Below are 15,120 nucleotides of genomic sequence, written 5' to 3'. Positions count from 1 at the left end.
TTTCTTAAGCTGCTAAACAAGTAGATTTATTGACTAATAAATGCTAAATCAACTTTGGTTTTTTTTGGGGGGGGGGGTTGTGGTTGTGGCACCTTATCTCGTAATTTAGAGGGAAGGTCTCTAATCTTAGCAGACGAGGTTAGAGGTTAGGACACAGCACGTGCCCGTTCTGCTGGTGTTCTCCATTCAGCAATTTAACAAACCTCACAGAACGGAACCTACAAACCTTCCTGCACGTGCAACAAAGGTAAAAGTATGTTTAATTTATCTTAAGAGCAGTAATCATGTTTAGCCTCTATGTCCAGCAGGTTGTTGGCGTTAGCTCAGGTATAGCGTGACCCACCAGCACCTGTAAAAACTTCACTGCCACGATCATTGTATATTTTTAACACAATAACTGAACATTTAATTATTAAGTCCATTTTATGTCATAAGTGTGCAGCAAATTTAAAAGAGACAGCGTTCACTTTTGACATTATATGAGATACTTTAGATCAGATTAGTTTTACGCTGATGTGAACCAGCTCGAATTAACACTATCAAACTTCTATCTAACTACAATCGAAAGAAACAGCGCCACCATTTGTCCGTGCGGCTGCTTACAGTACTGCAGTACTCATTTTCAACCATAGACAGTGTGCAACTATGGCAAGTTTTATGCTGGAGATTTTATTCTTTTTAAACTTCCCCAGATGCAACAAAATTGATTTTAGGCAGGGTTGTGAGCAAGGAAAGAACAGGTGGGCTTTGATAGAGTAACAACATACTATAATATAAAAAAAAAATATTTTTGCACAATGGATTGGTTCTGATATCTGTCTTTATTTTTACCTGGTTCCTCGTTGAAAACGTGTAGACTTCCTCAACCCACCACAAACAGTTTTCACAGTTAAATGTACATTAACAATACATTTGTAACTTCGAGTGATGGAGCTCATCCATCTTATTTTTTTTGTTTTGTTTTGTTATTGCACTTTTCAGGAATTATGCCACAGATCTCACTTTAACTTTGTAGACAGAGGTTGTGAACATGAGACTGACAACTAGAAATCGACCTTGCAGCTTCTTAGCCAACAAAAAGTGTGCATATCTGGCTATCTTAATATTTACTTTCCCATTTATCGTTCTGTAAGAAACCAGATCTCCAAAGGTTCCCCTTTATCGCTTCATCAAGTCATGAGTATAAAGGGGGTATTGCAGTGTCCTAAGTGTAAAGAAGAGAGCGGCCAAGGTCCAACATACTTTCATCCAGCCAAAAACATTTTGTCACTTAAATCATGAGGGCATGAGTGTCTCATTCGGTCTGCAGTGAGTATTGTTTCTCTATTGGTAAAACGTGCCAGTAACATTTCTGATGCTGGTCACAAGCTGCCAATCGTCACATAATCAGCCTTTTCAGGAAGGGAGGGGGAAACACAGCCAGCAGAAAATTCTCCTGGGGCACTGCTTGGACCCACGCTGCAGCCCTGCATTGGCAATAAGTACATTAGAACGGAGGTACACTGTAAATGGCTCTTTCATAGCCCGAAACATAGAGGGTGCAATGTTGTAGCTGAAGCTGGGTGTCATGGTGCTGGGGGTCATAAGCGGCAGAAAAACTGCCGCTTATGAAAAAGTCCAAAGTTATGTAAGAATGATTGTAGCAGTGGCAGAAAATAATTAGTACATTGCCTTGTGAGTACACTTTTGCTGTTACTCCAATACATTTCAGTGGGAAATATTGTACTTTTACCCACTATATTTATTTCACAGCCTTAGTTAATTTGAATATTTAGATTCTTCATAGAAAATATAATTCATTTTGACATGCACTGGTTTTACCACCTATTAGTACAAGTGGTTAAAAAGAAATTCAATGTCGACGAATTAATGCAATTATTATCATAATCCAATGCTTTATGTCCCTCTGAAATATACCTTTATGCAAAATTCTCTACATTAAGCACCTTTTCTATTGATCCCTTAAGTATAGTGTCTATACTTTAGCTAAAGTAAAGTTTGCTCCAGAACTTTAACTTGACTTGATGCCAGACAAATCAATTTTTTTGAAGAAGTACTTGTACTTTTCTACAAGTCAATTTTAAAGCATGTACTTAGTAGTCCAACAATACTAACGTGTTTGAAGTGGTAATTTTTTTGTCAATTATTAGCACATATGCAAATTTCATTGGCAAAAATCAAACTAACAAAGTGATGCAGGAAATCTCAGTTTCATATTTTCTTTAAGCTCTAAACCCTCTAAAAGCTGAGTTTTAAACTCTGCACACATCTCTTATACTTATTCTTATCTGTGATAAGATAATGTTGTCCTGGATGTATTAGCAAAACCAAAGATTAGTTTATCCCCAGTAGCTGCTCGTGGGCCTGCAACAAAAAACTTTCCGTGACATTTTCCTTTATATCTTTATATACTATAATAAGAGATGTTTGTAAAAGTGTTGAGGAACATTGTGCTTATGATTTTTTTTGTTTGTTTTACATGTTCAAAACCTTCCCATAGACTTTTTTTGGTTGAGTTTTTATTTTGTGCTGTAATCACAATGAGCCAAACGGGAATGTGCAGGCAGGAACATACAGGGCAACAGGAACAACACGTGCTTCTGGGCTCATCTTTGACTCCAGCAGTTCTCCTTTAGCTTCAGAGGAAATATTCAACACATCCTGCAGAGCCTCCTCGATAGAATTGTTGGTACCCTTCCGTTAAACAAAGAAAAAACCCCACAATGGTCACTGAAATAACCTGAAACTGACAAAAGTAATACTCAATAAACAATTACTGGAAATTAACTAATGACAAACATTTCTTTTAAAGGTGGTTCAACAGAAACTAAAGAAACTGTCCTGGACAAAAATGATGGTACCTGTCATTGCACACCTGTGATGTTAATTACATGTCAACATGTTCTTCTTTTCTAGGGGTACAATCATTTTTGTCCAGTTTCCTTAGTTAGTTTTTTTTAATGATCCTTTTGAACCACAATTCAAAAGCAATGTCTGACTTTCATAAGTTAATTTTTAGTAATTTTTTATTTATTACTTTTGTCACTTTCAAGTTATTTCAGTCACCATTGTGGGTTTTTCTTACTTTAGCAGAAGGGTACTAACAATTTTTTCCACGTGTGTAGCATGGTATATACCACAACATATGATTGGGAATAATCTCATCACACTGGGAACTAAAGGGAAACACAGGAAATGACTGGCTGGGAAAAGACGAAAGTCTGTGGGAAATGAACCAACGCTGAAAAGTGCCCTTTTGATCCCGGGCTTCAACTAATCATAATTATTGCTTTTTGAATAATTACAGTTTATTTTCTTTATCAATTCTTTGGTTCTTATGACAATACTTTTTTTTTTTTTGACAATGTCTGTCTTACAGTTTACCAACAAATTTCAAAATTCTCATAAACCCAAACAATTTAAAATTATTCAGAAACTTGGAAATATATCCTACTCTTCCTCAACAAATTAAATGTGCTCAGTGGTTAAAAACTGAACAAATTAATTGGTTCAGTTTCATTTGATCCAAAAAAGTGGTTGAAATTGTTATTCTTATCACAAAGATGAATACAGACAAAGCCAAAAGTGCTGCATACAAAATCCATAGAAAAAAGATGATCAAAAGAAGATCAAACAAATATCATAAAAATGTGAGTATCACATTGACAAGTGCTGATCCAAAAACACTAACTTTGGTCTCAATGAGCAGATTGTCTTGATATTTAAGACACTGTGAAAAGAAGCAGAATGAAATAACATTTCATAAGACTATTTTGAAGAGTGTTACGTTGTTAGATAATTTAATACTTCTATTACATATTTTAGCAGAAAACAAAATGTACTGAAGTATTTGGCTTTGATCTGCAGGTGACAGACTGATAAACAACAGTAAAGATCGAAGTTATTCGGACTTTATGGGTTATTTTCCACAAACGATGGATTTTTCTTTATTAGATCCTCACTGGTTAACCCCCAGGTCAGACACAAATGTGGAGACCTCATCTGCAAATAACCTTGAGCATATTTTCGAACATTGTCCTCCCTACAGAGCCACATAGGACCACTCATGCAGAGTAACCTATCTCTCAGTAAATTTGGTGGACATCCACTTTACTGCTGAAGTCTTTAGCCTACATATAAATAACCACTGCCCTACTATGTCCTCTATGTCCTCTGCCAGGATGTCAGGGGTCTTTTTAAGGCTCAGCGAAAAAGTCTGTTAGTGGTAATGCACTCGTCCAATAGTCCCCGTCCCCATGACCAGGATGTCTGGCTGCCCGTTCCTCCAGATTTCTCTGACGATTCGTTCCCTCTCCTCCAGACGTCTCGCCTTCTCCAGCTCCTCAGCTGAGTTAAACACATTAACACTCCTCAGAGTGCCGTTACACTGACTGCTGCGCTCACTCACAGGCCCCACTGTCACTTTGGGGATCTCATCCTCTTCCCCCCCATCTTCCTCCGCAACGCTTGCCTCCTCCTCCTCCTCTTCCTCCTCTCCTTCACTGGACTCCTTCAGCTGTCTCCTCTCAGGGGAATGTGGGGGTCTGCTGTGGCGGCGGGTCCTGCAGGCGATGCCGGCCACCAAGAGGCAGAGCGCCATGAGCAGACCGAAACAGACACCCATCATGAAGTAGAGCGCAAAGCTCTCTGGATTGGCTGTGGACAAAAAACACACAAATAAACAACAATAAGCAAAGTAACCGTATTCTCACTAAAGTACTTACTTAGAATTGTCTTTTCCATTTTCTGCCACTATATATACTTTTATATCATTTCATTTTAGAGTTAAATATTGTAGTTATTACTCCGCTACATTATATGTCAAACAAATAACTGTAAAACACTGTAAAGGGAATTAGTGGAATCAGCCTTTCTCATTAGCTTATTGTAAAAATGTATGTTTTCTGCATTTGAGTTCATTCAACTTAAAATGTCAAGTTTCAATTGTCAGATCACTAGCGCTCATACATTTTAGTTGGTCCTTTTAGTTACTTACTTGATTTTATAAAACTAAAAAAACCTCAATAAAACACTTAATAAAAAAGTTAAGTCCCCTGTACAGACAAAAAATGTTATGTGGAGCAGACTCGTTATCTTTGTATTGACTCTAGTAAAAAAAAAAAACTAACTCTCTTGACTGATATAATGCCGTAAATTATATAATGGTAATGCTGATACATCACTGTGTACACAGTATGTTAATTATGTAGCTGCTTGCAGAGCAACTACTTTAAATGCACTTTGGTAATTAAATCCAGAGGTTTGCAACCTATGGGTCAAGCCTCTCGGAGGGTCACCAGATAAATCTAAGGAGTCATGGGATGATTAATGGTGAGAAAACGGGGGGAAAAAACAAACTCTGCCACACAAATGTGTTTTCACTTTTCTCTAATCTTAGTGAGATTGAACTCAGTGAGATGCTGTTTCATAACAAGCCAAAACAAAATGGAAAGACCTGGTTAAATCCTAAATCCCTGAAACGAGGTTAATAAGAATTATTAAGAATTTGTGGAGCACAACTTAGTTTTTTAGCTTCCCTCTAATGTTTATATCTCATGACTCCTCTTATTTATCAGTATATCAAAATTAACACTAATAATATAATTTGTCATACATCAGTAACAGAGACCATATTTATACAGAATGTTTACACTATTTGTAGTTTTTGTTTGTTCATTTAACAAGACCTATTATCACATTTCTGTAAAAATGCCAGAACTAGCAAGGCATATTTTTATCTATAGTCCCTCAGCACATATGATAATCAAATAATATACCATTAAAATACTGTAACCTTGATAGCAAATGAACATCAATCAGATCCAACAAAGTGTTAGAGCGAGCATAGGATTATACAAATAAAAGCACCAGCATTATATAATAAATAATCAAAACAATATTTGCACTCACGAAGAGCGATGAACCCTGTCGAAGTTGAATGGATAATACTGCTATGCTTAAGTATTAATATGCTGATACTTTAGAAAAGGATCTGAAATTTAAAGGCATGTGGCTATGTTTTCCTGAACAGGAACAAGACTGAAATCTGTTATTCTGGTTATTTCTCTTCTGCTTGTATCTGATCTTTACAAATTCAACAATGTGAGAAGCAGCAGTGCTGTGAGCCAAAGAAAACTGGAAACTGACAGAGGCCAAACAGAGAAATTAATTCTTTAAAACCAGATAGAAACATTTTGTTGGTTTTTATTTTTCACCATTTAAAAGTCCACATTCTCTTAATGTTTATGTGTAGACTTGTATTTATGTGCACTTTTTGGTTGCAGTAGTCGTTTCACTTATTAATACGGTCTGCTTCTAATATGATTTCAATATTTAACAGATAGTCAAGGTTCATAATCTGTCAATGCCAATTACATTCAAAACTTTGAATGTAATATAAACTGTAAAATGTAAACTTTGAACGTTGAAAAACCTCTATTTTACAGACCCAAATGACTTTTATATAAATCTCTCTTTTTTGTATTGTAAGTTTCCTCCTTCCTTTTCTGATTTTATGATCTTTGATTGCTTTTTATTGACTGGAACTTTAGAGCATAATAGTTTTGTAATGTGAACTTTATAAACCCTTTAGTTTTCTTTCTCCACTAAATATAAAATATATGTAGTGCACAATTGCACAATATTGTTTTTTCAGCACTGTTGTTTATTCTGTATGCTGGGAATCAATTCCTGACCCCTTATTGTCGTGGATGGATTACTGAACAAGCCTACTGGGCACAGTACCAGGAGCCCAAGAGGTCAGGGGGCCCATAGGACCCACTTTACTGGCCGTCCCTTCTCTTGTCTTCTGTTGCCCATTATTTTATATTCCTAAATTAAAATAAGCCCCCCCCAACCCCCCCAGGGTTAAGTTACCACAGATGTAGACACGCAGAGGTTTTACCTTTGATGTGAGCGTACGTTGCCATGCTGTTACTAAGCAGCTCCATGTCTTTTTTAACAGGCTCCATTGCTTTTCACTATAGTGTCAGACAGCTATCATCTCCGGCACTTTTCACACTCCTGGACCATCCACTCGACGCAGATCCTAGAAGAAGCACAAACGCTGTCACTCATAAACCCACAGAAGCTCATCTAAATCAGTTTCTGAAGCAGACTGACATAAAGACAGAGAGACACAGTTGGGAGGGACATTGTGTTCAGGGTAGGCCGGAGACAAAGTTATTTAGGTGACGCGAGTGTCCTCTGTGACCGGCAAGGATGTTTACGTTTCTGACATCAGAGCTGGAGGAGTTTGTTTTCCGGCGTCAAGGAAATGTGACTTTTTGTTTCCCACAGAAAAAGTCACATGACAATTTTCACATGTTGCTTTGCCCCCGAATCACACGTCCATTGGGAGAAACTCCAGCTAATAATGTTATGAATTAAAGGGTCAGTTCACCAGAACATCTAAAACTTTAAATGTTTTTGTTTTGAGATATCTGACTAAGGTTTGATTAACACGGCTTCCTAAAGAGGAAACATCTTGTAAAGAGCTGTAACTAATGGTTAATAAATTATAAAGAAATAAGGGATTTTATCACGTTTTGATAATGCTAGTTTTTTGTTTTTACATTTCTTCTTTGTTAATGATCCAGTTTTATTTTTGTTTGATTGTATTATTATTAGTAACATATTAATGAAGGTTGGTTTAAAACCAAAAACTATGAGAAACAAAGGAAGTGATATGCTGGAGGAAGAGAAACAACCTGACAACTCATAACTTGTTAAATTACTAAAACAAAAATACATTCAGAGAAAAGCTTTACCTGCCATTAGAGAATCTTTTTGAACTATTAACAAAATTACATAGTGAAGCATGGTGGTTAGTGCTGCTGCGTCACTGCTAGAAGGTTGTGTGTTGGTGTCCCTGTAGGTATGAATGGTTGTCTGTCCTTGTTTGTCTCTTTAAGAGAGACTGGAGACCTGTCCAGGGTGCACCTTGCCTTTCGATAGTTTGCTCCATGCTCCTTTAGGGCTGCAGACCTCCTTGTTTTCCGACTCTACCTGCACCTGATTACCTGCTTCGGGTGTGGCCAGTCAATCAGAAGCTGGAGGAGCAGTGAGTAGGATGATGATCGTTGGAAAACGCAGGGCTGAGGCCCTCGAGGAGCATGGGTTTCCCACCCCTGCTGTAAAAGAAGGCTACATTGAGGGTTAGAAAACTAAACTGGGGGAATTTGGTTTAAAGCCTGTCACAGGGGGTCCCAGGCTGACTGATATTACCCACCCACTCACATTCCCTGTTATTGCAACAACAACATGCGTGGGAGCCTAATATTTTTCCTTCTGCTGTTTTCTCTCTGGGGAGAATGTAATCGTGCCCCGCTCCAATCACTGCTGGGGGCTTGGGTCGCTCTCCCACCCTGATCTTATCCTGGTGACTCTTGGCAGACTCTGTGTGCTCTCAGAGGATTTCTTCATTATTTTTTCAGTAGGGCAATTGCCCTGGTAGTTGTTTCGTTGCCTGACACAAGGTCCAGTGACTCATGGGAACTGGTGGGGGATAAACCAGCAGTGACTTTAAAGGAAGCATGACGCCATCTGCACCCTTAATTTACTGCCCCTAGACCTTAACAGCATAAGTGAACAATTTAATTTTTATTTGACCTTGTGTTAAATCAAAGTTTCTTTTAATTTAGAATCTTCCGTCTCCTTAATTTAGACTCTCCTGTCTTGGTTCTCCAAGCCCACCTATCAGACAATTTGTATCTTTTGTTACACCATAGATTTCACCCTCTTCTAAAGTCATTTTTGTCTGTAATTTGAGTGCTTAAAGAGATAAGACATTTTCAGAAATATTTGCTTTCTTGCCAATAGTAAGATGAGAAGGCTCATATTGGGCTGAACAGCTAATTTAGTTTAGCATAAAGCCTGGAACGGAGTGAAAAAACCAGCCTGGCTCTGTCCAAAACTAAGACAGTTTATCTTTTAGCACCTCTGGAGCTTATTTATTAGCAGGTTATATCACAATTGGGATATAATTTTACAGCGAAATGTGTATGAGTTTTTTTTTTGTCTTGTTTTGACAAAGGACATTTAGGATTTATTTTGGACAAAAAAACTAAAATGTCTTTATCTTTGCAAAACTTTAAATAATCATTGCAGTGTCCGACTTGTTCTGGTCCTATACAATTTTTAAGCAACAGTCAATAAAATTCCATGACAGGCATTTTGTGGTAAGGTTTGCACAAGCCGGACACACAACACAAATACCAGAAGGAGACAAATGTCCATTTCATTGAGCCACAGTCACAGGCAGACAGATTTAACACCTAACATTTCCAGACAAGTCCAATAACTCCTCAACTTAACTACACACATGCAAAGCCTGGCAGCTGCAGCTGTTTATGTGACCCCCATAAAACACACTCACATTCACCCCCCACCCCCACCCCCCCATTTCCTGCTCAGATAATCCAATTTAAGTCAAAAGATGAAACCTAAAACCACTGAAAAGTTGATTCCACCAAAGGGCTACAGTCTCTGAGAGAAGCTGTTCTAAGTAATATTTATAAAGTAAAAAACATGTTTTCTCTGTGACTATGTAATTAAAGGGCCATGTTGTAGCTACTAGTACCTATAAAAATGTTTATAGTCTGCAGCATTGTGTTAAACATACTGCAAGCTCTACTAATAAACCAGTGTGTCCCTCCTTCATTGCCTGACAGCAGAGGAACTTCTGTCTGTCTGGGAGGGCCGTTATAAAAAGTGTGAAAAAAATAAATAAATAAAGTTCATAAAAAGGTCTGACAGCAATTTCTTTGACAGAAACCCAATGTAATGTGTAATGTGCAATAGAAGCTCGATTCACAAGAAAAATAACTTTATGTTAAGAAAAGTTGGCAAAAGATAAACATAGGTTCAGTTTAGAATATCACTCACCTCGGTCCTGATCGAGAATTTAGATCCAAATTTAAACCTGGTCTATCATCCAAAGGTGACAGAAGATCCCATATTTTGGACCAATGTTACGAGAGGTTGTTGAGTGTTTCACAGTGGAGCGAATGTTTCTGCTGGATTACAGACTGAGCAGCAGCTCTTCACTCTCTCTCTCATCCTTCAGTTGGAGGAGGACCAGACAGAAACAGCCCAGACTCGTATTAAGCGAAAGAGGTGTTTCCTTTTCCTGAGAGAGAAAAGTCAAACGCACGAACCACTGGTATTTGACTTCAAAATAAAAGCCTAAAAACAGCAAAATTAAACTCCTTACATAGAAACTGTTCCCCCTTTTCTGGGTTTCTCCTGCCTCCGTGCAGATTTGAGCCTCATCGCTGACCAGAGGGAGCTGATCTCTCCCCTGCTGAACACACCACTGTGAGGTCTGTTCACTGTTAAGCCACGAGGGTGGGGCAGGAAATAGCTGGTGTGGGCACAGGGCCGCGGTGCTGCAGGGGCTGTAGATTAATTGAACTCTTTGTATTATAATCTCAGCTTCAAGAGGGCGGCAACAAAGCTCAGCAGTCACTAACAGCAAGCAAAGCAAACAGGGGAGCCAACCGGCAGGTGCTGTTGTTTTGGTGGAGACACGTTTCTTGATCACCCAGTGTGTTTCTGACACTTTTACAAGAAACTCTAGAAGTTTGCCTTTTTGGCCACACCTTATTTATCCACGTATGAATTGTGGTTTTGCAGCTACATCAGTTTTGAGCATGTAATTTTAGGTGTGCGCGCACTACAGTGGGAACCAAAAAAAAAAAAAGTTACTTCACTCAGAGTCTGACTCTACAGCTTTATCTACAGATGTGCATCCACAAGCATGATTTGTAAAAGCTATTCTTAGTTAAAGTGTGATATAAAGGCTTATGGCAGCTTTCCACACACACACACACAATGGGCGTCACGGTGAGGGAGAAAAGACATCTTGTTTTGAGCAGTTACATGTTGAAAATTAACATCATTTACATTTTTTTAAACATCCAGAATATTAGAAGTTCTTTTCACTGGACAGGTGAGGTGATAAAAAAAAATAGCAAAGTAACTACAGCTGTTAGACGAGTACAAGTGATTTAAAGCTGTCGTTAAGATAAAGTATTTGTTGTTTGGTTGTATTAATTAGTCATAAAATGTGACAGGAGCTACATGCAATGCACTTAAACTAGTAATACACAATAATTATAATTTTCATGTCTTTTTTTTTTTAACACACACGCACATTGAATATTCAAAGTGATGATGGGAAAAACAAAATAAATCCCCCTGCTAATGTGGTCAGGAGTTGGGCAGCCCAACAGGGTTTGCATACTTTTTCCTTCCAGTGTACTTGTGTACACTTGTACTCACTTTCCACTGCTGCTTTAACCACCGGTAGAGTCACTTGTTGCATATTGTTACAGAATTGTTTGTGTGGCTGAGCCTCTGTAAAGTGCTATTCTGAGTTTACTGAGTGTTGATGTGGCACTCGTGGTGTTTTTAGCAAAGCACTAGGCTGTCATTATGTGGGCTGCTGTCATTCAGACACTCTCAAGGTTGGTTTTAAAGCAGTCAGGAGAAAAATATGTCCCTAAAAAACACACTGCGGCTACAGCCAAAACAATGATCCAACCGCCAAGGGACATTCCTGTGAGCATATTCCTCTTAATTTAATGCAGTGTTTCACTCAGTTTAAATAATACAGCTGGTGGATACACGCCCATCTATGTACAGGGCAGCCTTTATCTGTCCCAGTTGCCTCCAGCCTGTTATATCAGGCTTCTTCCTGACGCTGCAGGAATAACATAACATACCCCTTTTGCAAATTCCTCAAATTCCCAAACGTATTTGTGCACAGAGAGAACACTGGGACCGCAGTTTCCAAGCAAAACACTCTCTTCCTTTCACTCTCTTTACTCCTTTCGATTGGCTGAGTGGAATCCCATCCTGCTCAGCTGGAGGTCACAGCACCAATCACAGCAGAGAGTGACAGCTCAGAGATGTTTGTGGGGTGGAAGCTGTGGAAACATGCGCACTTGTTTTTCCTGGCACCAATAATGACTAATGTTTTCCTCCATATGGGCAATAATTAACTTTGGGCTGGTCTCAGACAGACAGATAGGCTTTGTTGTGTGTGTCAGGAATATATAAGAGTAAATAGACTGACAGTGTGGACTGCACCCACTGTTAATTGTAACATGTTCCATTTAATTAAAAAATGTCTCCAATGTATGCAAGGATGGAGACACTGCACAGTAACTAGAAAATTATTTATTTCATCTTTCATTTTTTTCCTTTATTTGATACCTTGGCAATCTTCAGTCATACAGCATACCAATGATGGACAAGAGTTCACAGTAAGGATAAAAATAATAAAGCAATATAAAATTTTGCTATTTTAGTTGTTTCATGTGTTTACGCTGGTTTCAAGACAATTTCTAACCTACAGAAAGAAAGTTTGTGAAACTAAATAACTACCAAATGACAATTATGGTTTTGTTTTTATTTCTTAAAACCTCTACAGCTTTTGATTCTGGTCATATTTCTTTCATATTACCCGGTCGAATATTATTGTCGCTGTAACCAAATAACCAACCGCCATTTTTACTATACAACATGTGAACATACTTGTAGGTGATAGAAAAACCCAGAGCCAGTTGATGACGTGTTGTGGTACCCAGAACTGATGTCAGACCACCCTAAGAAAAGCTGCCTGGTGAATCATTTCAAACTCCCCAGTCTGTAAACACTCAATCCAGCATGCTGCTTGTCCTCTAACTGGACCAGAAGAAACTGGTCTTTGCTTACCTTAAATATACAGCGCCCAACTTTGTTTTTAATTCTTCTGTGATATAAGTTATGATGTTTTCTTGGCGAACTCGTTCCTGCCTCCCCCTCGACTGGCAAAGTTGCGGACTCTGTGGATCTTGGCCAGATGATTCTGCATGGTCTTCATTATGTCAATGTGGTCGGGGATGTGAACATATCGAACATTTCTGCCAGTGATGAACAGGTCCTGCAGGCGAGTGAGGCTGCCCTGTCGATCCCGGTAGAGCACCTCCTCCAGGCGTATGTTCATGTATGCATCGACATTGACTACACGTCCCCGTGCTGTGCTCTCGTTCCTCAGGTCCACTGTGGTCACCTCCCCCTGCAGACCCTGCAGAAGAACCACCATGCTGTTTTCTGCGATCGCACGTTCCCGAATGGAGTTAAAGACTTCAACTGGCCTTGAGGCCCACGGTGGGGAATCGGCTCCCTCTGGCTCCATGGACATGCCAAAGATCTCCAGACTGCAGGCACAACTGCAGGTAGGGACAACATTAGCTAACACCATAAAGTTCATTATGAGCAGGATTGAACAAAAATTGTAATCAAAATACTTGAGTTTAGCTGCCGGATTAGTTACAAAAGTTTTTCAAAAATCTGACATTTTAACTTTGTACACCATATTATCAGTGATCAATTGAGAATCTACAGTAAGTTATATTTATTATTTAATCTTTTTTTTTATATTTTAACATCTGCTTTGGTGTTTCGGTTTTTGCACATGCAGGACAATAAGACTGTAGTGTAAATACAGTACAAAAACAATAAATAAATACAAGTAACCTCTTTATAATTAGGGACTTGTAATAACTACGGTTTACTAACTCATTAGGTACATCTAGTTAAAACTAATACAACAGCCTTGCAGTGTCTTTATCAATACAATATATTGGGTGCACAAAATATTACTAAACACAATGTAGGTCGACAAAACGACCAACTACAGTCAAACCAACAAGCCTAGTGACTTGTTGTCATATTATGTATGTAAGGTAGAAAAATTTGGCTTTGAGTGACTAGCAGCTCTGTGTCCAGGGACAGCAAAGGAATAAAGCAGACATTGCTCTTATACATAGGTGTGGCGCATGCTGCACTTGTATTTGATGCTATTTTGGATTTTATGTTTCATGTTTTATGTCTTGCATTGTGTACCATCACATCTTGTGACCATGATGGAAATAAGTATTAACTTTACAAGGCCTCCTTCAGACTATCTGTCAGCAATCTATAATTAAATCGTGTCATGCCATAATTGTTTTGACTACAGTGACAAACATATGGCATGAACAAATACTGACCTTATACAGCAGCAACAGTATCAGCCCAAAACAGCTGATATTTTTGCCTGACATTAATTTAGCAGCCACATGATCCACAGTGGGACTTGCAATATTCACATACTGTTACAACAGTGGATCAAAGCAAAAGAGTGCATTTACCAAGCACTGCAATTAAGTGCTGTTTCCCAATTCGTGATACATTATAATTTGACACTACTGCATCTCAGGGAGAAATATGTACTCGGTTATGATAGAAATATGGGAGCTGACGATATTTCCCAGAATTAAATTAATAATACAAACACAACCAACAAATAGCATGACATGTTAAGATAAAATAAAACAGTTCGATCCCTTAAGGGGAATTTAAGTAATTAAGCTTAGCGCCACCTACATATTTGCATTAATAACTAATTATTGAAGCGACTCGTTTTGCATTATAACTACATCCACGTTTGGTCCACAGTATAACGTTATTTTGGTGATAATATTTTTGTACCTTTACTAAAAAAATAATGTAGCATTTTGAATCCAAACCTTTTTTGTAACATGGTGTTTTTACATGTAGTACTGCTATTTGTAAACGATCCCAGTACTTCATGCACCGCTGCATAGCAACATTCAAAGCTTTATTTTGTTTTGTTTTCTAAAAGCGAGTATCAACGAGATTTGTGAAAGATATGCGCTGATACAAGCATCACGATGACTCTACGGTAAATCAGATACTTCAATTTATGAACTCATCATCATCATCATCGCCTCGATATCACAAGTCTTAGTAATTAAAACCTGCACGTTTGTTATACGGCTGGTGAACGCTGAACTAGCCAGCTTCACTGTTAGCTTTAGCATCGACCAAATTAAGCACAACTGAGCCTGCGAAGAGCAAATATTATACGTTCACCCACAGACGTGGTGTGCAACGTTTACCTGCTGTTGGTTAAGTTCGTTGCATGAGCAAACTCACACCGAATCTCTGCAAACAGAGGAAAAAACACCAGCTCTACGCTGTCAACAAGTTGTTTTTTTTGTTTTTTCCCCCCTACATGAAAACCGTCACCGAAGAAGAAACAGCAACGTGATGACGTTTCACTTGACG

At 38.5% G+C, this 15,120-nt stretch overlaps 1 protein-coding gene across 2 annotated transcripts; it reads right to left on the bottom strand.

Annotated features, from left to right (window-relative positions):
* Positions 1 to 1,598: 1,598 nt before the first annotated feature.
* eva1bb (eva-1 homolog Bb (C. elegans)) lies at positions 1,599 to 15,087 on the bottom strand. Of its 2 annotated transcripts, none has more exons than XM_067495744.1 (3): positions 9,886 to 10,630; positions 6,905 to 7,048; positions 1,599 to 4,656 (listed from the first exon to the last, which is right to left on the bottom strand). In XM_067495744.1, exons 2-3 carry the CDS (start codon positions 6,969 to 6,971, stop codon positions 4,220 to 4,222), a joined length of 504 nt encoding a protein of 167 aa, XP_067351845.1. In that variant the 5' UTR covers positions 6,972 to 7,048; positions 9,886 to 10,630; the 3' UTR covers positions 1,599 to 4,219. The 2 variants fall into 2 exon arrangements, 1 of the variants encoding a protein (XP_067351845.1); XR_010913705.1 differs by lacking the exon at positions 1,599 to 4,656 and adding an exon at positions 14,952 to 15,087 and having other exon boundaries at positions 6,969 to 7,048; positions 9,886 to 13,217.
* Between the last annotated feature and the right edge of the window lie 33 nt (positions 15,088 to 15,120).

Source organism: Channa argus, chromosome 1 (genome assembly GCF_033026475.1).
Source record: "Channa argus isolate prfri chromosome 1, Channa argus male v1.0, whole genome shotgun sequence".
NCBI lineage: Eukaryota > Metazoa > Chordata > Actinopteri > Anabantiformes > Channidae > Channa > Channa argus.
This window is presented reverse-complemented; position numbering and strand designations above follow the sequence as displayed.